Here is a 25,980-nt window from a genome sequence, read left to right on the forward strand (position 1 = left end):
GAGGCTCAAAAAAATCAGCTTCCAAAACAATGACTGGGCAGGCCCCAAAGTACCAAGGGGCAGTTAGGTAAGGTCCTGTAAAGTAGGAATGAGACAGGCTGTTCGTTATATTCTAGAGCATCCAACCTCACTGGCTAGATGGATGTGCCACCGACTATGAACTGTTCTATTAACGTGGCAATCAGGACTAGTTTTTACTATCCTGTTAGAACCCCACATTCTTATAAACAAAGAACACGGCATTAGACTACATACCACTGCACTGGGTTCACATTGTGCTACCACATGATTAGTTTTATAATCACCCTTCGTTCCAGAGTCTCTCTCAAGCAAACGGATCACAATAAGCACACTGTATTAACATCTACGTTATAGCCTTCCTCTTATTACTGAGTCATCTGGCAAATGCCTCAGTATCATGTGTGGGTTGTTACTCAGCATACCCACACTTCTAGAAAGCCTTACTGTCTATTATTCACATTGTCACTTAAACACATGAGCTAGGCAAACATGCTCTTCATGTATTCCTCACTGCTCACTTTCAGCCGATGCCAAATGGAGACAATCCTGACCCTTGGAATGACATGTTTGATGGGGGATGATTGGGCATTTCAAATATAAATCAAGGTCAGACCCCTGGGAAAAGCAAAAACAAAACAAAACACACTCCTCATACATGTTTCATATACATATTTATATATATATTTCATATACAAAGTTACATTCCGAACCCCAGGGATTCCATAATAGAAATAAATATTGAAATAACTACATTGCCAAATGAGCTTTTTGCTCATAGAAATGAAGCATCAGCCTCTAAAGAAATAGCAAGTGGGATACTCTAGAACCCATTTTTAAGATTATAGAGGCAAATAAAATTCCAAATAAAATGTCTAGGACAAAAGACAAATTCAGACCATAAAACAGTTAAAATAATGTTGAGAAATATATGACAAAATTAATAATAAAAACTTATTTTTTTTTTTAAAAAGGAAAAGACATTTAGTGTTACAAAATAGCATAACCCTGTTAGAAAAGCACTTATGATTTCCACATTTAATTCTCTCTTCTCTTCCCTTTACAAACTGGGACCAAAATGAGTCCCTGTCTCAACATGATCCATTAAGAAGAGCCCTAAATCTGACTGAATCCTTTGGTAATGGTCATAATACTCACAAGGAAATAAATATTCAGTTCTACATCATTTGCAAGACACACGTTCTTTAGGACAGTTACTGATTATGTGACAATGTTTTGCTTTGTTTTGTCACTAAGGCAGCCATTTAAAGGTTCTAATCTCAAATGAAGGAAGACCTTTACAAGAAATGAACAACACAGCAACTCAGAGAATGTATTTTAACCTTTTCTATGCAACACACTTCATGTGAAAAGTTATGTGCTGCATATTTTGTGCTCAAAATGTTTCACACTCTCAACAAGCTGTAGTTATTAAGACATTCATTCCTATTTTTAAATTTTAGATCCACATGAGTTAAGAGAAAAAAAAAACATTCAAAACTGAGTTCCTAAAGAATCTTCTCCCCTTGCCTCACAGGGATTTTAACCTGCATCGAGCAGTAAGTGTTAGGTTGATGCATATGATACTGTCATTTTTGTAGATCGGCAATGGTTGAATATCGGCAATTTTACATGGTTCAATGACATACGTAAGCCAAATGTAACAAAATGAGAAAATCCTCAGTATTCCTTATTTCTTCCAATGGGGGTAATTTCTTCTTACATGGAGAGACCAACCCAAGGTACTCAAGCCTCTTCTCTACCATTGATGTAGTAGCTATAGGCAGTTTAAACCAACTGCTCGCTGCTTGCAGAAACTTAGATTTGGGCATTTTCTACCAAAGGTTACCACCTTGACCAAAGTGAACACTACAAGAATATAAACCTATTGTTGGAGAAAAGGTGGAAGTAAAGCAATCTGTAGAAAATATAGAACTGAAATTACAAATATAAAGACAAGCTCTTAAAACAAATTGTATAGGCATTTTTGGACTCTCTCTAGTCCCTGAAGTTTAACAGGGCCACAGACATCTGACAGCTTTAGATAAAATAACTACACACCTATATTCCTTAAGTTAAAGCCAATAAGTTTATAAAGAGCAATAATAAACAACCACTGTAACATGTTTGCATTTTTCATTTTTAACTCCTGATTTCCTAAATTACATTCAGTCATAGAAACATGTAAAAGACTGAACAGCATGTGGGGTCTGACTCTAGGATGTTTACTTCTTGGGATTAAAATTCTCAAACATTTGGCTGTCTCTTTTTTTGTGAATTTTATACAACATTCTCCCAAAATATTTAATGATGTGATTTTTTATTTTAAGGTACTGCCAACAATGGCTCAGATTTAAAATAAAGTATCAGTAAAAACATAACTTATAAGCTATGGAAAAGTGACCTAAGTTTTGGTGGCTTGAAAAAAGTGACTAAGTAGTTCAAGTTAAAAAATTATCCTTTTCCTAAAGCTTTTACCAAGAATTTTTTTCCTCCTAGTCATCTAAAGTGGGAAAATTGTACTGTGTATAAAATGTGCTTCTAGACATGTGACCAAATGTATCCAAAGGCCCCCTCTGATGTATTAAATCCTATGTACTTTATAATCTAGGCTAATCATCTATATGTTTAAAACACACTGGTGGTACTTTTTACAAATATCTTTCCACCACAGTTCAGAAGTAAAGTACTTGGTCCTTTAGGGTGCTGAGACAATCTGAGACCTTTGCTGCTTCCTTTTCCTGAAGCAGTCCTTCGGATGCGGGGCGGGGCGGGGGCGGCGCCTTTGTCCTATAAGTTTATATTTTAAATTAGTACTTAAACTTATGTTTAATTTTGCTTAAACTGATGGATTAATAATGGTAAATCATACATTTTCAAGAAGTCTGAGAGGGGAAGAAAAACTATAGCTTAATGGTTTTTAAAACTTATTAAACAAGAAAGTCAGTTAAACCCAGACTCTTATTTTTCACTCTATTGTGAGTGAAAAGATGTAATGTCAACTTTTACTTTATGCTATTTTGGCTTCTCTTTCAGTTTTCTTTGAAAATGGCATTTTAATCTCAAAAGGGCATAAAAGCTTAAATGTCATTTATGTACAGAATATCAAGTATGGGCAGTTATATAGTTTTATACAAAACAGAAAAAACCACTGCTAATCAAATCACTCATTCAGTTCATTAGGCCATACTCCATCACCACTAAGGCTTTACTCTTATTAACTGGTAAGAGCAGTCAAAGAACAACTGGTAAACAAGTGAAATTTTTACATGGAAAAAAACTCATCCAACCACCACCATCCATTGGTGTAAGAAATCCAAACCACAATTTCCTTTAAAAAAAAAAAAATCCTCCATTGCTGAAGTGCATCTTCTAAGCCTTTTAAATAATAAACGTTTCAAATATGTCAGTATGAAAATGAGTGACACCAGTCTCAAAAACAAAAAATCAAGTAGAATATTCAGAAAAGCAGGCCTCATAAACTTTAGAGCTCTAATAAGTCAGAAACAAGAAATTTTTATTTAAATAGTGTAGTCTTAATTTCTTTAATATAAAACCCCACCCCCCGCAAAATCTGATGAAAACAAAGTTTTATATACCATATAAACAAGATTTGTCAGATTTGAAAGTGAAAGTTAGAGTAATTTACAGTTAGCTTTTAGCCCTCTAGGGACATATAGATAAATCCTGATAATCCACCTAACATTAGTTTGTGTCAATTTTATAATACATTGGGAGAAACTTTACTATTGTACTTAATGGTACAGTTTCATATATCAAGTATTTCCATTAATTCCATTATTAGTGACAGCTAAAAAGTGACCCCATCAAATGAAGTAAGTGACATTAACTGTGCAAGAGTAAACCACATCTGGATTGCTTTCTAAAATTCGCCAGTTTGCAGAAAGTAAACATTCTTTGATTTGATCATCATATACTGAAATTGCCTATAACACTGGGGCAGTAAAACAGCTAGCTCCTGTACTGCTACAGCAGGACAGAGTTTACGGCATAAAGTTAACAGAAACAAATGCTCACACATTATGTGGTGAAACTTATTTCACAAAGAGACCATTAAATAAAGGGAAAATAAACCATGCAGAAGAGATGGCTTCCCTGTTGCCATCTGTGTCCTATGGGTTCACTCACTACCATACATCACTTGCCACACTATCAAGTGACTCCTTTCTGCTTTGGCGACAGAAGGTTCAAGTGGAAGATCCTCTCCAAGAAGCTCTGATTCTCCACCTTCATCACCTGGTGGATGATAAGGAGACTCAGATTAAGGACAAGATCGAAGGTGTAGGCTGATGCACATAGACTTATGGTGAGCACATTTGCAGCACACATAAAACTTGCCTGCTGCCCGTTTCAGAGAACACAGTAAAAGAAATGCCACGAGTCAGAATCTTCACTGTCTATCTTCTGCAGAAGACTACTGAGATCAATTTCTCATTGTTAAAATATTACAGGATATGAAAAAAGAAATGGAACAAAAAATATCAAATTCAATTTTAAAAAAGCATGTCCGTGCATGTGCTAAGTTGCTTCAATCATATCCGAAAACTTTGTGACCCCATGGACTGTAGCCCGCCAGGTTCCTCTGTCCATGGGATTCTCCAGACAAGAAGACTGGAGTGAGTTGCCAGGCCCTCCTCCAGGGGATCTTCCCAACCCAGGTCAAACCCACAGTTCTTATGTCTCCTGCATTGGCATCTGGTCCTTTACCACTAGCACCACCTGGGAAACTCTTTAAAAAGCATATTTACTATTAAAATTGACCTATGCTTTAAGATAGGCTTCCCAGGTGGCTCAGTGGTAAAGAATCCGCTTGCCAATGCAGGAGTCGTGGGTTCAATCCCTGGGTGGGGAAGATCCCCTGGAGGAGGCAGTGGCAACTCACTCAAGTATTCTTGCCTGGAGAATCCCAGGGACAGAGAAGTCTGGCAGGTTACAGCCTATAGCGTCACAAAGAATCAGATACACACGCACACTTCACATGCTTTAAAACAAATTCTGCTTTTCAGGCTGGATTGCCTAGAGATATTGACATACACAGTAAAGCAATTTTTACATTCCAACTACCATGTTGCAATGGAAGAAAAAGTTCCAAAAATCATCCAGCCAAATGAAGCCCGTCTCTATAAAGGTATTCTCCATTCCTACTGTCATCATTGTTGCTAAACATAACATTAAAAATCCTGCCTTTAAAATGTGTCAATAAGCCTTTTACATCAACTCTCCAGCTGTGGCTTGCAGGCTCAGAAGTTGCTCCTTAGCATGTGGGATCTTAGTTCTCCCACCAGGGACTGACCCGCATCCCCTGCATTGCAAGGTGGATTATTAGCCACTGGACCACAAGGGAAGTCCTAATGTGACCTTAAATTTTAATATTCCTTTTTTTAACAGAATTTATAACTGAAGTATAACTGAACTCTACAACATTATATTCCCTAAAGCCTTATGTTTAGAAACTTTTTCAATCACTGTGATTTTAGGCCAGTCCAAAGGGTTTCTTTATTTATAGCAAATAAATATATATCAGTGCTTTATAGTTTACAAAGCACAACACTTTCATAACCATCAATTCTCTGTATTTTCTTTTAAACTTCTCTGGCCATTTCTTCTTAGATCCCTTCATAAACTCTAATGATTCTTTGAGTGGAGTATTAAAACAGGGTTCTATCTTAGAATCTTTTCTTCTGGCCCCTACACATTCTTGGATGAACTAATCAACCCCTGCGATTTTTAGCACCACTGTATGCCAAGAGTCCCCATATTCCTCCCTCCTGAGATATAAAATTCTCATACCTAAAAGCCCCCATGGACTTCTTCCACCTAGGCAACTCCCAGCTTCCATGTGCTCCAAGGTCAACATGTCTAACACTGTCCTCATTCCTCTCTCTCCACCAGATCTGCTGCTTTTGTTCTGAGAGTCCTTACTGCTAAGTAAATAGATCACTCCCTCTTTCTCCACACCGTCAGTTACCAATTCCCCATCACTGTGCTGGTCTACTCCTACTGTTACTACCTTCTTCACTTATTTTTTCCTAATCCATTTTCCTACCTCTAGTCTTATATCTCCAATCCATTTATACCCAAATATAATCATATTGCTCCTCTAAAGTTCTCCAATAATTTTCCTTTGCTTTAAAGTATAAACTCCTTAATTAGGTATATAAAAGGCCTTTCATAATCCAGACCCTCCCTTCCCTTTCTGGATTGATTGGTGGTCAGATTTATATTTGCTTCTACTCCATGCTCTAGTCATTTTAAAATAATTTTTCTTTAATTAAGGCAGTTTCACATTTCAAGCTATCTCTTACCTTGAAATGCCAGTCTCCCCAGCCTTCCCCATATCATCCCCAACCCAATTCTTTAGACTCATGCCCTTCAGTGCTGAGTCATCTCAAGCATCATTTCTTTATTTCCCTCTTCCCCTACTCCTAGAAAGAACTGACTGCTCTCTATCAGGGCATCTGTAACACTGTAATTTATTGACATGTTCTATAATTTACTGGAGGGAGACTTTGTTTTTGCATCTCATGCACACAGCAGATAATTAATGTTTGTAAGATGAGAGAATGAACAAATGAAATGAATTTGGTTATAAACAACCCTTTATGAGATACTGTTATTTCTCCACTTTGCAGGTGAGGAAACTGAGGTTCTGGGAGATTGAATGATTTCCCTAAGGCCTTCTGATTCCATAAGCTCTTCACATACACCTCAATATATGACCAAACCCTGCTATTTTCTAATGCTCCTTCAAACACACACATCTTGGTATAAAAAGAAAAAAAATTATGAAAGTAGCAAAAAAAAAAAAGAAGAAGAAATATAAAATCCAAGTAAAGGGTTCAAAGAAAACCTTAGAAATCACGTATCTGAGTTTCTTGTTTACGTGAGTGAAAATCCACATCACAAAACAGTAGAAATGGAGCCCACAGAACCAATGACCTACCCATTCGGAAGTCAATGTAGCCCTCTCCTCCACTAATGACAAGCACAGACTTCAAGGGTGTGTGGACGCCAGGCTCCTGTGCAGATGGCCCTGCTTTGTCAACTGTCAGATCTGTACCACTGCTGCCACTTTGTGGGCTGATGACTTGACCTGTTTATATAGGAATGCAAGCAAATATTATTTATCAAGGATTACAGTGGGAGAGACTCATTATCTCCTGAGTATTTTCAGAAAACTGAACAACATAATAAGTACATTCTGATAAAAGCCTCTGCATGATGAGAAAACAGCTATAAGGCCATGGAAGCCCAATCTGAAATCAAAGTAAAGCTATTTTGTCCCAAAGCACAAACATGTCCAGAATCCAATATGAGAACTGTATATTGCTCAGCTGGTCTTGGCTGTCTGCTTCAGATTATAACCTACATCATTTTATCTGAGGGGTAGTGAAAAGCGCTCTCCTCTGGCAGGGTACATATGCGTTTACGTAAGAGATTGAGAAAAGTCTTCAACTTAAGCCTTATGAATGTGGATATTCATAATTAATAACTGAATTAATTTCAAATCCATAAGTTATTAGCTGCTCAGTCATGTCTGACTCTTTCCAACCCCATGGACTGTAGCCTGCCAGGCTCCTCTGTCCATGGGATTCTTCAGGCAGGAAGACTGGAGTGGGTAGCTATTTCCTCCTCCAGGGGATCTTCCTGACCCAGGGATTGAACTCATGTCTCCTGCATTGCAGGGAGATGCTTTACCATCTGAGCCACCATGTGAAAACTCAAATCCAAAGGTTTTCTCATACTTAAAAATAGTACATATTATTTTAAATTTAGATGATGCAAATAAAATGACTGGTTAATATATAATTCTAACATTTACGTTTTAAGATAGAATCTTTAAGTATTAAATGACAGAAATCTTGAAATATTATTCACACTATAATCTTTATGAGCATGGAGTGATTTCTTGACAGATCTGCTATCTTTTGGTCAAACTACACAGACCATCCCTCAAGGTGCTACCAGGACATAGTCCCACAATGTGATACACTTTATAAAAAATTACTTTATGTTGGACATGGACAGGATAGTTTTAATGAACTACATTTTTATGTATAAATATTAACAAATCTCAAAAATGAGAAGCAAGTTGCAGAATAATATATGTACAACATAAGACTTAAGTTCAAAAATATAAAAAATACTGTATTATTTATAGATATGTCCCAATGTGGTAAAAATACAAAAACATGGGCAGAAGAATACATGTCAACTTCAGGATAGTGGTTATAGATGAACAGAAAAGAGGGAAGGGAGTAAGATTAGAAGAATATAAAGGAGCCTCAAATGAGTCTCTATGGCATTTTTTTTTTTTAAAGCAAGAAAAGCCTGTAACCAGCAATACCACTTCTAAAAGTTTATTTTGAGGAAATAACTATACAAAAATATTACACATATACTTCAGGAAGCTCATTACTATGTTGTTAGGAATAGTGAATAACTGGTTAGGGTACCATGTGCCAGCTAGGTACACTTAATCATTTAATCTTTGGAATATCCTCGGGAAAAAGTATGGTGGCTAATCTTATGTGTGTCTACTTGGCTAGGCTCCATACATTTTGGTCAAACTCCAGTGTAGATACTACTGTGAAGGTATTTTTTAGATATAATGAACATTTAAATCAGTGGACTTTTGAGTAGAGTAGATCAATTATCAGATGTGGGTGGGTCAATCATTTGAAGGCCTTAAGAGAAAAAGATATGTCTCCCAAGGAGAAGGGAATTCTGCCTCCTTTAGACTTAAACTGCAAACACTTAACTCTTTCCTAGGTCTTCAGCCTGCCCTGTAGATTTCAGTCTAACCAGCCCCCATAATTACATGAACCAACTCCTTAAATTAAATCAATCTCTCTCCCCACACCTTCCTTCTTTTTCTTCCTCTTTCCCTCCCTACCCCACACCCTTTTGGTTCTGTTCCTCTGCAGAACCCTGACTAATACACTGAGATAACACCATGTCCAACATCACATAGTTGCTGTGGCAAAGCCAGATTTAAACTTTGTCTAACTCCTAAACTTGCGTCTTACAGGGGAAAAAAAAAAAATCCAAAACACAAGTCCTGCTTACAGATGATCAGTAACATCATTTACTATTCTCGAGGGACATTTTCCATTGGACATCATAACTGCCACTTTTCATCTGGATGGTGCTTTATAGTTCCCAGAGCCCTTTCATTTATCTTTACAACAAATAAGGTTGGTTAACAGCTATTAATCACACCCACTTAGGAAATAAAGAAATGAGTATCAGAGGTTAAGCAACTTGCTTGACACACCAACCAAGTGGCAAAGGCCCAGACCCCCAGACTATTTCTGTTCTTTGCCACAACACTGATAAAGGTATTAGAGCACATTTTCCATCTCTTACGAAATAGAGCCTTGACGACAGGGCTTCTTAGAAATCTCCTTTATGAGGTCAAAACTACTCTTGGTATTCTGCAGTGACAAAACAATACTACTGCTTTTCAAAATGAAAGAAGTCTCTTAAATAAAATCAAGTTTGTTTTTGGGGTGGAAGAGAGATTCTAAAATAGCTTCTATCAAGTATCTCTATAGCACTTTATTCATATCTCCATTATAGACCATTTCAAGGATTATGCTGGAATTATCTGTAATTCCAGTACTTAGTATTAGACTAGATAGAGGGACAGACAATTATAGTTGGTCCTTGAACCATGCAGGAGTTGGGGCACTGACTCTCTGTGTAGTCAAAAATCTGAGTAAAATTAATAGTCAGCTTTCCATAGTCACGGTTCTTACATGACCACAATCTGTATCCAAAGATTCAACCAGCCATGGAATGATGCAGTACTGTGGTGTTCACTACTGAAAAGGATCTGTATAAATAAACCCATGCAGTTCAAATGCACATTGTTCAACAGTCAACTGGACATGCAGTTTCTCAACAGAGTACTCTAACTCACCTGGGACAGCCACAAAAAATTTCACAGCATCCCTGTGCCCATGGAAGCAAAGCTGTGCATGTGCCATTGAACAATAGGGTATAAATGTCCCTGGCGTCACTTTATCACTGTTTTCATCACCATATACTCGAATGACACTTCCAGGACGATTTCCCGATGCTCCTGATGTTTTATTCGCTGCAACAGAAAAACCAAACACCAAATATTTTCCCCTAGAAAATAGTAATGATGCAAGAGGTTACTGGTTAATCCTTATATTATCTAAAAGCTACAGCCAGTTGAGATAAAACAAGAGCAGCAATACCAATTCAAGACAAAGCTGGAAAAAAAAGAGATACATAGCATGCTAGTTATTTTTAAGTATCTTAGTAAATGGAGTAGGGGATTTTGCCGGTCTAGCACTAAGTTTACTTTCTAAACACATCTATTAATTAAAAAATCATTTTAGTTAAAACAGCTTTCTCAGGTATATCCATTTTGTTTTTTAATCCTCATTTTAGACAACTAACCAGTTATATAGCTTAAAGTAAACAGGTATATTTTTAAGCAGAATTTTTATACTTTATCTTTTCATTTTTTCCCCTGTGTTAAGTATACTTCCCTTGTGTGATAGTAAAAAGCTGAGCTTAAAAGGATCCATCCAGTACAATAAAATAGCTTTTATTTACACCAGACTGATGGTTGGTTAAATTATTTTAGAATGACCAGACTCACAAAACACCCCATTCCATGTGCCAGTAAGTGAATGAAAGAAACATGATTGGTAACAAGAGTAAACAATGTAGATTAATGACAGTTTTCAGAGAGGTTTCGTGTTTTTATTGGAGGGAAAACAAAGTCTGACAGAAATTTCAGCTGCAACAAAAGATGATAAATAGACTAAGCTGCTGAGCAGTAGTTTGGTGGCCATGTAACAAATATTAAAAAACAAAAGAACACCTGCTGCAATGCAGTGACTGCAAGTGGATGACATTTAGGAACATTCAAGAGGGTATCTAGAGACGTGAGAATGGCCTCACGGTGGCCATGAGAAGCCAGGAAGAAGAGTGTGGTTCAGGATCTGAACTTACCCCTCAGCCCCAGTAAACGTCCCTGGTGGAGGATTACAGCTAAAGTGAGAAAGGAGGAAAGGGGACATGGAGAGGTGCATGACAGGGAGGAGAAGGATTACTATGAGCTGCCACTCTTTGCATATTCTATCTGGCAACTCAGGAGCTCAAAGCTCCTAATTAAATAAACAAAATCCAACTTGGTATAATACCAAGAAACATACAAAGTTCTTACCAAAGCCTCTGAAGAACATCGCTGCTCAGAAAGGACAATTTTGTTTACTGTGATTTTGCTTTTCTTAATTATAAAGCAATTTTAATGAATAAGAACTTACTGGGGTGCATTTCCTAATTGCAAATATTCCCCCCTTTTCTTGAAGAAATCCTGTGCAAATGACTATGCCAAAATGGAACTCTCATCTATAAAGAACTGAAATGAACTCTGGGGATCCTGGAATCTCTTAAGATATAAGAAGTGGTCTAAACACATAGATTTATAAATAGCTGTCCAGTGGTTAAGAATCTGCCTTTCAATGCAGGGACACAGGTTCAATCTTTGGTCAGTGAACTAAGATCCCACATTCTGTGGGGCAACTAAAGAAGCCTGCATGCTGCAATGAAGACCTCGCACAGCCAAAAAAAAAATTTTTTTTAATTAAAAAAAAAAAGGAGGGGGGGAGGGGACTCCCCTGGTGGTCCACTGGTTAAGAATATGTCTGCCAATGCAGGGAACATGGGTTTGATTCCAAGTTGAGAAGATTCCACATGCCATGGGGCAACTAAGCCCTGTGCCACAACCACTGAGCCCATTCCTGGAACTACTGAAGCCTGGATACTCTAAAGCCTGTGCTCTGCAACAGGAGAAGTCACTGCCGTGAGAAGCCGGAGCACTGCAGCTAGAGAGTAGTTTGTCACAAATAAAAAAGCCCACACGCTGCAACCAAGACCCAGCGGAGGCCCCCAAAATATATAAATTAATTAAATTTTAAAAATTTTAAAGAAAATACAGCTGGGATTAAGAATTTAGGTTCTTTAGGGAATTCCCTGGCAGTCCAATGGTTAGGATTCTATGCTTCCACTGCTGGGGACCCAGGTTCTATCCCCAGCTGGGGAACTAAGATCCTGCAAGCCATGCAGTGTCAGGGAGGAAAACAAAAGTTTAGGTTCTTTAAAGGCTCAAAATGTAACACCATCCAGTCTTCCTCCTTTCTCCTAAAAATTCTGGTGTGTTTATTACGTTATTTTATGGTAGTGTTTTCAAATCGTTTTAAATTCTGATGTATTTATTAAATTACTTTATGGCAATTTTCTCAAATCCTGCCCATGAATTCTGCAACACAAAATCACTTACATAATGAGTGATCAATGTAATGGAACACAGTATGAAAAACATACGAAGTACATTTTGTTCACATTCTTTTCAAATACAAGATAGCTTATCTCTTAAAGTCAGTGTTTGATGACGTCCTAAGTAAGAAATGTCTCCCACAACTCATAAGCTAAATGGGATATTCTAAACTAATTGCCACAGAGGTATGAAAAAACTAGGATATTTGGTAGAAATGTTTCTGAATACTAGTATAATAAGGTTGAAAGAAAAACGGACTATGACCATTATTTAAGGAAATAGATAATACAGTGATTCCCAAAATGAGAAAAATAGTTTTTCAAAATGAAAAACTTTTAACTGTAAATGTTAGTCCTGATACATTTGCTAGAGTTTCTAAGTTTCACAGAAAAAGTGAAGGAACAATAGTTAGATCTTTGCCATCAGTTTGACTTTCTGAATTACCACAGGTTTGCCAATTTAGTTCTATTATTTAGCTCAATTCCTTCCACTTGGATTTCAGACAAGGCTATTCCCCACAACTCTTCTGTGACGGTTACCTAAAAAGTACTTACTTTCTGTCAATGGGATGGAGATAATGACACCATTTCCTGTTCCCACCCACAAACGGTTACAAGACACCATAAGCGCTGTGATCCTCACAAAAGAGAAGCCCAGTTTTCCAGTACCTGTTTGGAAGGAGGGAAAACATTTTATTGAAAAGACAGAGCAGATGATGTTTTAGGTTCCAAGTCCCTCAGAGCAGCTGGACTAATGTAATAAAGAGGATTGTGACCAGAGCTGGTTGGATATTTCCAGAAGTCACATCAATCAAGATCAACTCTCATTTGACTTTATTATCTATCAATTCATCTGACAATTCATGGCTATCATCTATCAATCAATATCATCTGACAATTCATGGCTAATAGAAAAAGAAAACTGTAAAAGTGGCTAGCATTATATCATCATTCAGAAGGAAGATGATGTGGATTAGGAAATGTAATGCAGAATTTACTTAAGGACCTGCAAAACCAAGCCAAATAAACCAGAACACAAAACAAAACCAAAAAAAAGCTCAACAAAAACAATTTACTAGATTGAGGAAATTAAATGTTCTTCCGTTTTATAAGCTTAGAGAGTTCTTGCTTGCCTTAAATTTCTTTGCATAGGTTAAGAAATGATCTTTGCTAACAAAACCTATACTCTTTCCTTTTTATATATTTGGGTCTAAAGTAACTTAGAAATTTTAGGGTACCATATGCATACAATTTAGGCAGAATTAATGCACTTTTTAATTTCAAGGAAATTTCAAACTGATCCTATTTTCAGGGATTTGAGAAGCAAAATTATTAAACAGGTAATATTAATATATTTAAGACAGATAACATTTAGTCATAAGTTCTACTTACTAGAAATCAGAGTATGACCACAGAATTGCAGTGTTTGAAGGAATCTTAAACAGTCTAAGCTAGAGATCTTTAACCAATGGTCAAAATATATTCCTGAAGTTGATTTGTATCTATGTTTATGTATGTGTGATTCTAGGAAGAGGGCACACAGCAATCATCAGGTTTTCTGAGGGCAACGATTCCAAAAAAAGTTAAAAACCACTGATGTAGTTCAACATTTCTTCATAAAGAAATCATCTACGATGTTCCTAACAGCACTGGATTTGGTGCTAAGTATACTGCAAGGAATAAGCAGAGATAGTCTAAAGCCCCCTTTTCATGGGCTTTAGTTCTGAGGGGGAGAGACAGTATGATATTCGTATAATCACAGTAATGATAAGTCCATGAAGAAAAAGTATAAGAAGGCCTAAATAAAGCTGGAAATAAAGATGAGGAAAGGTCTTTTGTGGATGTGACATATAAGACATGACCTGAAAGCCAGGTACAAAGGGACTAAGAAAAACTTCTCAGACAGAAGATACAGCACCATGTGAAGGCCTTGAAATGGGAAGGAACCTGTTGACTTTAGGTCAGTGTGGACAGACCAGAGTGAGCAAGGAGAGCTGTCCATACCATTTAAGTTCTTCTAATAATCTCACAAAAAAATCTCACCTAAAGACAAGAATATTCTGCATGGCTGGCATTACATAAATGGAGGTATGGCATGGTGATATTTGCACACTGGTTACTATGTAGAAAACTGACTGGAGTAGAGACAGAAAGATAGAGGTTGTTGGTCATCTGAGGAGCAAAGGATGGTGACCTGGCCTATGGGACTAGTGGTAGAGATAAAGACGTAACTCATTTAAGGGAATTCCCTAGTGGTTCAGTGGTTAGGCCTTGGCAATTTCACTGTGGGCCATGGATTCAATCCCAGGCTGGAGAACTAAGATCCCAAAAGTCTTGTGGTGTGGCCAAAAAAAGGCATTACTGGTTTAAGATATTCTGGGGGTAAGACTCGACAGTTCCTGCTGATGGATTAGATGTGGGAACAACAGAGAAAGAGTCAAAAATGATCTTAAGTTTTTGTCAAGAATCATAGGGTAGATGGATCATTTGCCAACAGTTTCAGTGATAAGAGATTACTATTCCTGAGGCAACTTACTCATTGGTTCTACTTAGCATTTGAAATCATTTAAAAATAAACCATTTTCTTTGATTGACAAAGATAAAATGCTTTGGACGCTTACCTAGCATTTTGCTTACATAAGGCTCAATGTCCACATCCTGCAGATGTTGATAAGTGTGTGCATGATAGAGACGGAGTGTGGAATCCAAACGAATGGAGACCCACACGCCATCACCCACCCAGGCAAGCTGCCGCACTTGGCTCTCCTTCCTGGGGTGTGCATCAAATGATTTCTAGAAAAGATTGTTCAATCACAATGTTACTTTAATTATCTAGGAGTTAGTGTTTAAAAATTGTGCTAATGTGCACAATAATTTGACAGACTACCTAATAAAAGAGGAGCCTAAATATTGTTTACTCTTATATATACAATTGCTATTATCCCATACTGCAAAAAAAAAGAAAGAAAAAAGAACTAAAGGATGTTGTGTAGACTATCAACTTATGAAAGCAATCTTGACACATTCATTCTATGTAACAGCATTCAACAAAAAGACTGAATTGGACCTCAAGATTTTGCATTGTTCCAGAGCGATACACAAAATAAGATCCTATTTATAGTTAAACAAAAATGAACCTACTGTGCTGTATATGTAAGCATATACCTGCATGTAAAGAATATATCTAAAAAATAAACACCAAATGGAACTTCTAGGTTTGTAAACAGGATTTGGGATAAAAAGAGAACTTCCACCTTAAAAATTTCCTACTATTTTTCTTTCTTTAAACAATTAGAATAAATTTATATACTGTGGCAAAACTTTTTAAAGACAACAATGCCCAGGTTCGATGCGCGATACTGGATGCTTGGGGCTGGTGCACTGGGACAACCTAGAGGGATGGTGTGGGGAGGGAGGAGGGAGGAGGGTTCAGGATGGGGAGCACATGTATACCTGTGGCGGATTTGTTTTGATGTTTGGCAAAACTAATACAGTGTTTGAGGTTTAAAAATAAAAAATAAATAAATAAATAAAGACAACAATGCTAAGAGGTTTTTATTTTTACAACGAATTCCCACTGCAGTATTATTCCTCAGTCTGTGACGTATATATGGATTTGCCTGAATACACACTGAGTAGTGGGGGAGACTTGAGAGTTCTCCTCCCAAACCACCTCTACATGAGTAAACATTTCAAGAACCACATATTCAAGCAATACACGTATGGGTCTACAGATACTCAGACATACATTTAGACATTCATGTGTGAATCTTCCTTCCTTTAAAAAAAATCACTTCCCATACTCATAGTCAAAAGCAGCAAGAGAGATAAAGTACCATAGAAAGCTGAGAATTCATCCAGTATATCACTGAGGTACCTCAAAATACACAGATTCAGAAAACAACTTCTAAAAAAGCTGAAAATAATTAAATCTTAGGGATTTCAGGTAATATAAATTCAGTAAGTACAGAAAACATGGGTTAACTTGCCTCTATTTTCATGGCCTTTGGCTGAACCACATAAATTTTGTTCCTATAGCCACACCAAACTTTGTCATGTACCACAGTCATGCATCGGATGGAATGGTGAGGTCGTCCAAGATCTAACAGGTGATAGTTTGACAAATCCCACTGTCCATCTTTAAAATAAGAAGTAGATTATTAGTTTATGTATACCATCTTTTACTCAATTTTAACTCAAGAAATATTTTATTTGGGTGTGTAATTAAATTTATTAATAAAGTATCCCCAAATATCATGTATTTCAGTATATATTTACAGATATTAATCCCAGGCAAGCTGTATATATTACACATATATATATACACACAGTGTAATATATACAGTGCATATATTACAGATATTAATCTATAAATTAAATCTGTAAATCAGATATAAATCAAACAGAGTTGGACGAGACCTCAAAGATCATATGGTCCAACCTGCCACCCATTACCTGGACCCCCTTGCTCTCAACAGAGGTGATGTGATAAGTTATTTTTAAGTTACCTGTTTACAAAAGTATTTTAAGTATGAGAATGAATTTAAGGTTATTTTGGGCATAATATTGCTCTGGCTCACTTGCATTTTTGATGTATCTTCTTAGATAGAAGTCAAAGGCAACTCACTGCTAAGGCTTTAGGAATTATGCATAACTTTAGTGATGATAAGAAAATCATTACAAATGAGAACCAACCACTGTAAGCTCGCTTTGCTTGATAATTTCAGTGAAGGAAAACATACTTCCTCACAAAGCAGCTGTTTCATTTTAAGAAAACTATAATTATCTTAAAAATATTCCCCATACTCAGCTAAAGTCTGCCTTCTTGTACATAATCATTCTTTAATCTATAGTTTTGCCTAATGGAAACACAGAATAAATCTATAGTCTCACTTCATTGCTACAGCCCTGTCTTCTCCTTTCAAAACCAAGCATCTCTGGCATGTGTTCTGGACACATCAGTTTATGGAACTTTCATCCTAACTCCATTTTGTCCAGATCCATTTCATGTTATCTTTCTACCAGAGTGGAGCAGGATCATCAGCCCTGCTCTGGACACTAATTTCTATGAGGTTTAGCATGTTAACTAACTTGTACTGAGTTTAATGTCACCCTTTAGGTAACTGTCACTCTTCACACAAATCTCCATCTACTCTTTGCAACCCAAATGCAGGACTTTACATTTATCCTTATTAAGTGTATTTTGTCTTGCTCAGTTTTGGATTCAGTTTACCAAAATATTTATTATTCCATTTTTCTAGGTTCTCCTACTCACTAGTTGAGTGACCATGAACAAGTAACTAAAATACTGTGCCTCAGTTTCCTCAGCTACAAAATGAGGATGACAATAGAATTTTCTTCATAAGTTGCTGAGAGGATTAAACTCAGATACTGTCTATAAAGGCCCTGAACAACATAAAACAGAGGCCTCTCTTTTCATTATGGAGTCACTAACCAAAAATCTCTAGGCACCTAAGTATCATCTACCTCACATTTCTTGAGGTTGCCAAAAGATATGAGACGCTGGAAAAGACTTGCAAAAATTAATTAATAAAATAAAAAATTAATTTTTGCAAGGCTTTTCCAAAGTCTCATGTCGGATCTATATTTTTATATTTCCCCGATCCACCAATCTAGTAGGAAGGAAACATCACTTTTGGATGATACATGTACTACGGAATTACATGCTCAATTTCTTTAATTCACTCAATGCAGTTTTCTGACACCTTCTGTCTGCATATGGTAGAAACACTGCTTTAAAGGGGAAGACTATAAAAAACGTGACAAGAAAATGATTAAACTTTACCTAATTAAAAATTCTTTTCAAGAACATTCCAAATGTAAGTGAATGCAAATTACTTTTAAAATACTGGACAAAAGAAACCATATCCTCTCACTAAATTAGGTCTATGACTAGAAAACAAATAAATACTTCCATTGCACATTATTTAAGAGGACCTTAAGGACTATTTGCTCAGTATGGTAAACAAATTTTCACTGAGGTGTATGATTAATGTATGCCTCCAGTCAAGCACCCACATATTTACTCATTTCATACACGGTTAGTATTCAGTTTAAACCTTTATTCTTTCTCCTATGAAATATCATTTCTTTAAAACATAGAGGTCAATCTGTTTGAAAATGCTCTTGCAAAGCAACAAATCAGGGCACATGTTATATATTCATAGAAACTCACCAACTCCTCTGTGAAAGATGGCAAGGGTCCCATCAGCTAGGGCCACTAACACAATTCCTTTCACGTGTCTGCAAACAGGAAAGGGGATTTCAGAACTCTCCATTTGGGAATACAGAAGACACCACATGCTACTGAACTAGTTCAGAGGTCCTCAGAAGACCAATCTGTGTTGTCAGGAGCTTACAGGAGAATCTAAAGGAACAGATTCTTTTCTTCACTGAAGAAAGTCTCGTTATGAAAATGTTGGCTGGACTAAATAGGAAGCATGTGTGGTGACTCAGCTGTTTCACTTTCTAACCTCCTCTCATTGCAGACAAAAGGTCCACAGACCAGGGGCACACACCTTGAGTAGAAAGAGTCAGCTCTGTGGATCTAAGCGACAAACTGACTTTTCACAGTCAACATACAGAAAAGGACTAGTAAATCAATCACCCAATCAACATATTCACAAAGTATAAAGAATATTCTAAAACAAATATCACGGGTTTTAATTGGTTTTCTCGCCAACAGACTAAAGAACTCTCAGTACAGTGAGGAATCAACCTGGCAAGTTTTCTCTTCTACTTAAAATTATCTGGTTTATTTCCTAGTTTCAATCTCATTCATAAAGAGGGTTAAAAAAGACATGGATACTGATTTAGTCATGAAGTGCATGTTAACTTTAATAGTCTTAGAATCTAGTTTATACCAAAATACATATTTTTCAAAGGAAGAATTTCTAAAATAAAACTTACACAATACTGAGAATCGAATCTTTAAGTTTAATAGAATGGAGACATTTCCTCCACTGGGCTACAGATGAATGGACATACAAACTGCAAGAACAAAATCAAGACTGGTAAGGCATAGAGAACACATCAAGTAGTTGCTTATATCTAATAATGACACAAAGTTTCTTCAAAAGAAAAGAAGAGTAACATAAAAATTTCAGGACAAAACAAGGGAAGGATAGGCCTAAGGCAGAGAAATAAGCTGCTTAAGCAAACAGAAACATAAAAAGAAGGAAAAGCCAGAACTAATGCATGGTTGGTTTCAGATTACCACATTCTTCAGAATCCTTGGCTATCAATCTTTTAAAAAAAAACAGTCTTCTTACTTTTCTACTACACTGAGCTAAAAATTTCTGACACCAGAGTGGTTTATTTACATCAGGGAGTGGCAAACCAAGGCCCACAGGCCAAATCCAGCCATCTACCTGTCTTAGCACAGTTTGCAAGCTAAAAATGCTCTTTACAGTTTTTAAATGATTGGAAAAACAAACAAAAAAAAAAAAAACAAAAAAAAAAAAAGGAGAGTATTTCATGACATACAAGACTTATATGAAATTCAGTGTTCGTGAGTTTTATTATTATTAGAACATATCCACACCAGTTCACTTAGGTATTGTCAATGCAGTGGCTGCTTTTGCACAACAGCATAGTTAAGAAGTTGCTACAAAGATCATAAGGCAACAAAACCTGATATATTTCTTGTCTGACCCTTCATAGAGAAAATGTATGTCAAACCTTCATTTTGTAGTATTAGTCCTGTATGGGAAAGATGCACTAGTGATCTTGTTTAACCTTAGGAAAAGCACAAGTCTGTGAGACTCTTGACACTACTACAGAGTGGAGAAGTCCTGTAGTGTTTATCAACTCCTACGCTTTTGGACTGTGATTTGTCCTTGTTTTCCCAGAAGTTATGTTTAAAATTGGGCCTTTCTGCGGCCAGAGATTTTTTTAATCCCTTTTATTTCTTGAACAACTTCTGTTGTTCAGGATCTCCTATTTTTAGATCACCCAGATTTTAAAGTTTACTTTTTTCCCAAGAATATTACATGAAGGGATTATCCTATGACAAACATACGGTTTACCGTTCAGAACCAATGCAAGTCCAAGTCCAATTTATGAGGTAGTTGCAATATAACTTCAAAACTGTGTGTATATAAAATTCTTCACTTTGATAGGCACTTTTTGTTTGTATCTGTAGCACATTTTAGTTATCTTAAGATTTCTAAAGCAAAAGTGAAAGACTAAAGATTTCTAATATTTAAAGAGTTGATACCTACCACCCATTTTGAGCTCCAAGCCACATAGTTGGTAAAAGGCTACTCATTTTCTGGGCTTCCTCTCTCACCAGGTCTTGTTCATTTGGCAATACTGATATTTGATCTTTATATGCATCTGAGTCATTACTGGAAAAGGTAGGACAAAAGGAAAAAAATCTTATTGTGTTTAGCTACAGTTTTCAGGAATTGATAATTTCTACATTTTAGTGTATTGTTAAAAAATAAATTCCAGTAAAGCCAAAGTTAAATGATTATATTAAACATTTCAGAGACAGTGAGAAAGGAAGGGAGAGAGGGTGGAGGGAAGGCAGGCAGGCAAGGCAATGGGAGGTGGAGGGGAGGGAGAATAAGAAAGAAAGAAAGGTATATAAATACATATATTGCAGCAATTGTACCAGAAGTAACACTGACATACTAGGAGGCTCAAGGTATAGATAAGGGAAATAAGACACAGTAACGAAATATAGCAGTTAATATCCAGACTAAAGTTAAAGATCTCCCTCATAGTTATCTTGAATTTTATGAGTTTCTTCTGTGGGGATAGGAGGAGGAGAGATGGTTTGTTTTAAAACTACACATACATACACATACACGCACACACACACACACACACACACACAGACAAACACAGGAGGGTTAATTATAAACAATGTTCTAAAATAAGTAAGCTGAAACATGCTTTTATTCTACCCCCACACGTTATTTCTTTGGACTGTCAGAGGACATTTAGTTTTAAAAAAAAGCATAACTGGGCTATCAAATTCAAAACAGACAAATGAATCAGTAAGTCTAAAAAGATGACTTTAGACCCCTATCAGCTTTCTATAAGGCCTAGAGAAGACAAGAAAGGAAATTAAACAACTCTTTCTTTTGAAGGAAAAGTTTGAAACAAATTGTTTTCTAATAAAATACTTGCCAGAAATCTAAATTCAAAAGGTCATTAAAACCCACATGGGAAATTTAAATGGCCAGTTTTATGGATAGAGTGGGTGTAGGAGTGGGGATTAAAATAATGAGTTATTAACAGAATAGAAGACAGTGAGTACAATTTTTTAAAAACCCATAGATATTTGGTATGGCTTTTTAAAAAAACTGTACTCACTGTTTTCTATTCTGTTAATAACTCATTATTTTAATCCCCACTGACTGGTAAGGATTTTGACTAATATACTTTATAAGCAAGATTTTTTTAAGTTGCAAGGAATAGAGAGCAAATGGGGGAAAAATATGTCTAGAGAGAATGCAATGTAAGGAACAGATGAAGACATAGTGGAATAAGTAATAACATCTAAATCTGCCACAACAATGTCAATTAGTAGGAATATTTTGGCTGCTTGAGATCATTTTGGTTCCTTTTACATGTGCACTCTGGTTTCCTAAGTTGTTTACCCATTTTTATACCTTGACTGATATACCGGTGACAGGTCTTCTGGGATTTGAACTCCTAAAGGATCTGTAAACACATGCTCTGTGTACACGCCAGTTTGGGAGACATCCACCGTCTCTTCAGCTGATCCTGCATTGCCTTCTGTAGCTTCCGTTGCTTCTTCTGCTGTTGGAACATTTTCATCAGTCTCACTATTTTCTGTTTCCTTTTCTAAAAAATAAATAAAGCATGCTAACCATTCCAAGTTTGAGCTTTTCTTCCAATCACTTCCCCCACCAAAACCCCCTCTATAGAATTACATTCTTACCCTCTTCTCCATGTAATAAAATTAAGGATTCTTGATTTCATTTAACAATCATCACAGCATCCTCTTTCAAGCTCTTTCATCCCTGTTACTTAAAATCTAAGTTAAGTCCACAATGAGTCACCTGGGACAGGCTCAGACACTGTACAGATGGTACCTAAAGAGGACAAACATACCCGGCGGCTTTTCCATCACTGGAGAAGGTTCACTGGTATTAGGGCAAGTGGCAGCTGCTGTCACACCTTCTGCAGAACAACCAACTACTGTGATGCCTCCCAACAGGCTGTCTGTCTCTGCTGAGCTATTGCTTGTCATGCTTCCACATAAAGATGCTTTGTCTACTTGTCCAGATTCTGAAAGCTCTTCTCCTGCAGGGTAGTCTGTTTCTCGGGCTCCTGAAGTACAAGATAAACCTTCTTTAAATAGCTCAGTAAACTTCTATAAGTAGCATTTCTCTATTAAGGTAACTATAGGTTTGAAATAAGGGTAAAGGTGAGACAAATATCTATGCAAATACACTGCCAAGATAGTAAGTAAGTTTTATTTAAACTAATTTAAACTCAATTCACAAATTGAGAAAGTAGTTTAAAAATTAAGATATTAAATGCAACAAAAATAATAATTAATGCAAGCACAAGTAAACAAAAAAAGTCCGAAATGTATTTCTGTTCTTAATATGAGTTCTTAAAGCAGCCAACTAATGAGATTAAAAACAACAAAATATAATTCTGACAAGTCAGCAAAAATTTTTTAAATTATCACTATTTCTATTTCAAATATGAATTTCTGCCACTATTAAAAATTAATACAGCCTAGGTATATATAGTGCATTAAGATATTAACACACTTAAAAACTAAGCATTTAACATTTAAAAAATCTTTTCAGTTCTCTTTATTTAGAAAGCTATTCTTACCCATATCACATTAAAAAATTTTATTATAGTAAAATATACATATGTTGTTGCTCAGTCACTCCGTTGGATCCGATTCTTTGTTATCCCATGACTGCAGCTCACCAGGTTTCCCTGACCTTCACTAACTCCCAGAGTCTGCTCAAACTCCTGTCCATTGAATCAGTGATGCCACCAAAACATTTCATTCTTTGTCATCCCCTTCTCCTCCTGCCTTCAATCTTTCCCAGCAACAGGGTCTTTTCCAATGAGTCGGCTCTTTACATCAAGTGGCCAAAGTACTGGAGCTTCAGCTTCAGCATCAGTTCTACCAGTGAATATTCAGGTGATTTCCTTTAGGATTGACTGGTTTGATCTCCCTGATGTCCAAGGGACTCTCAAGAGTCTTCTCCAACACCACAGTTTGACAGCATCAATTCTTTGGCACTTAGCCTTCTTTATGGTCCAACTCTCACATCCATACATGACTACTGGAAAAACGACAGCTTTGACTAGATGGACTTTTGTTTGCAAAGTGATGGCTCTGCTTTTTAAAACACCGTTTAGATTTGTCATGGCTTTCCTTCCAAGGAGCAGGCGTCTTTTAATTTCATGGCTGTAGTCACTGTCCATAGTGATTTTGGAGTCCAAGAAAGTAAGACGTCACTGTTTTCACTTTTTTCCCCGTCTATTTGCCATGAAGTGATGGGACCAGATGCCATGATCTTAGTTTCTTGAATGTTGAGTTTTAAGCCAGCTTTTTCACTCTGGTCTTTCACCTTCATCAAAAGGCTCTTTAGTTCCTTTTCGTTTTCTGCCATTAGGATGGTGTCATCTGCATATCTAAGGTTATCAATATTTCTCCCCACAATCTTCATTCCAGTTTGAGCTTCATCCAGCGGGTATTTCACATGATATACTCTGAATGTAAGTTAAATAAGCAGGGTGACAATATACAGCCTTGACATACTTCTTGCCCATTTTTTAACCAGTCTGTGGTTCCGTGTCTGGTTCTAACTGTTGCTTCTTGACTTGCATACAGATTTCTTAGGAGGCAGGTAAGGTGGTCTGATATTCCCATCTCTTGAAGGATTTTCCAGTTTGTTGTGATCCACACAGTCAAAGGCTTTAACGTAGTCAATGAAGAAGTAGATGTTTTTCTGGAATTCTCTTGCTTTTTCTATGATCCAATGGATGTTGGCAATTTGATCTCTGGTTCCTCTGCCTTTTCTAAATCCAGCTTGTACATCTGGAATTTCTCCGTTCACATACTGTTGAAGCATAACTTGAAGGATTTTGAGCGTTATCTTGCTAACATGTGAGATGAAGGCGATTGTATGGTAGTTTGAACATTTTTTGGCATTGTCCTTCTCTGGGATTGGAATGAAAACTGACTTTTTCCAGTCCTGTGGCCACTGCTGAGTTTTCCAGATTTGCTGACATATTGAGTGCAGTACTTTCACAGCATCATCTTTTAGGATTTGAAATAGCTCAGCTGGAATTCCATCACCTCCTCTAGCTTTGTTCAGAGTAATACTTTCTAAGGCCCACTTGACTTTGCATTCCAGGATGTCTGGCTCTAGGTGAGTGATCACACCATCATGGTTATCTGGATCATTAAGACCTTTTTTGTATAGTTCTTCTGTGTATTCCTGCCACCTCTTCTTATCTTCTGCTTCTGTTAGGTCCTTACCGTTTTCCTCCCCTTTATTGTGTCCATCTTTGCATGAAATGTTCCCTTGGTATCTCTGATTTTCTTGCAGAGATCTCTAGTCTTTCCCATTCTATTGTTTTTTCCTCTATTTTTTTGCATTGTTCACTTAAAAGGCTTTCTTATCTCTCCTTGCTATTCTCTGGAACTCTGCATTCAGATGGGTATATTTCCTTTTCTCCTTTGCCTCTCACATCTCTTCTTTTCTCAGCTATTTGTAAGGCCCTCTCAGACAACCATTTTGCCTTTTTGCATTTCTTTTTCTTGGGGATGGTTTGGTTCTGATCACTGCCTCCTGTACAGTGTTACGTGCCTCCATCCATAGTTCTTCTGACACTCTATCGGATCTAATCCCTTGAATCCATTTGTCACCTCCACTGTACAATCATAAGGGATTTGGTTTACATCATACCTGAATGGCCTAGTGCTTTGCCCTACTTTCTTTAAGTCTAAATTTTGCAATAAGGAGTTCACGATCTGAGCCACTACATAAAGTCGGCCATATTAACCATTTTAAGTGTATAATTCCGAGGTATTAATTATATTCACAACATTGTGCAGCCATCACAGCTATCTACATCCAACATTTTTCTGTCACTCCATATAGGATACCTATACCAAGTAAATAACTCTCTGATCGCCATACCCTTACCCTAGGAATCTCTAATTTAATTCTGTTTATGAATTTGCCAGCTCAGATAGACAACTCAGATAAGTAGAATCACACAATATTTGTGTCTGAGTTGTTTCTAAGGTTAATTTATGTTATGGAACGTATCAGAGTCTCATTCCTTTATATGGCTGAATAATATTTCACACTATACATCAACTTTTTTTTTTTTTTTTTTTTTTGCTGTGCTGGGTGCCATGTGGGATCTTAGTTCCCCAACCAGGGACTGAACCCATACCCCTGCAGTGGAAGCACAAAGGCTTAACCACTGGACTTTCAGGAATTTCCTTTAATTTTTAAACCAATGTTTTAATATCACATAGTATTTAATATGGAATTCTAAAAGGCCTAATCCATACTAATAGCCCCTTGCCCTCTGATTTCCACCCTTCTCAAATTTCCATTGTTTTATTTT

General features: G+C 36.7%; 1 protein-coding gene across 9 annotated transcripts in view; it reads right to left on the reverse strand.

The window, feature by feature from the left end:
* Positions 1-675: 675 nt before the first annotated feature.
* SPAG9 (sperm associated antigen 9) overlaps positions 676-25,980 on the reverse strand; it is a 150,997-nt gene continuing 125,692 nt past the window's right edge. For 4 of the 9 annotated variants that reach the window (XM_044939111.2, XM_006070164.4, XM_044939116.2 and 1 more), the window contains 12 exons: positions 22,471-22,689; positions 22,005-22,200; positions 20,604-20,729; positions 19,291-19,371; positions 18,557-18,624; positions 16,350-16,498; positions 14,982-15,153; positions 12,916-13,029; positions 11,035-11,073; positions 9,965-10,141; positions 6,983-7,132; positions 676-4,275 (listed from right to left, as the gene is read on the reverse strand). In XM_044939111.2, coding sequence (XP_044795046.1) covers positions 4,160-4,275; positions 6,983-7,132; positions 9,965-10,141; positions 11,035-11,073; positions 12,916-13,029; positions 14,982-15,153; positions 16,350-16,498; positions 18,557-18,624; positions 19,291-19,371; positions 20,604-20,729; positions 22,005-22,200; positions 22,471-22,689 — 1,607 coding nt within the window. In that variant the 3' untranslated portion in view covers positions 676-4,159. Of the gene's footprint in view, positions 4,276-4,374; positions 4,470-6,982; positions 7,133-9,964; positions 10,142-11,034; positions 11,074-12,915; positions 13,030-14,981; positions 15,154-16,349; positions 16,499-18,556; positions 18,625-19,290; positions 19,372-20,603; positions 20,730-22,004; positions 22,201-22,470; positions 22,690-25,980 lie in introns of those variants that run through there. The other 5 variants (XM_044939113.2, XM_006070168.4, XM_044939115.2 and 2 more) reach the window with 4 other exon arrangements.

The sequence above is a fragment of the Bubalus bubalis genome, chromosome 3, assembly GCF_019923935.1.
Source record: "Bubalus bubalis isolate 160015118507 breed Murrah chromosome 3, NDDB_SH_1, whole genome shotgun sequence".
NCBI lineage: Eukaryota > Metazoa > Chordata > Mammalia > Artiodactyla > Bovidae > Bubalus > Bubalus bubalis.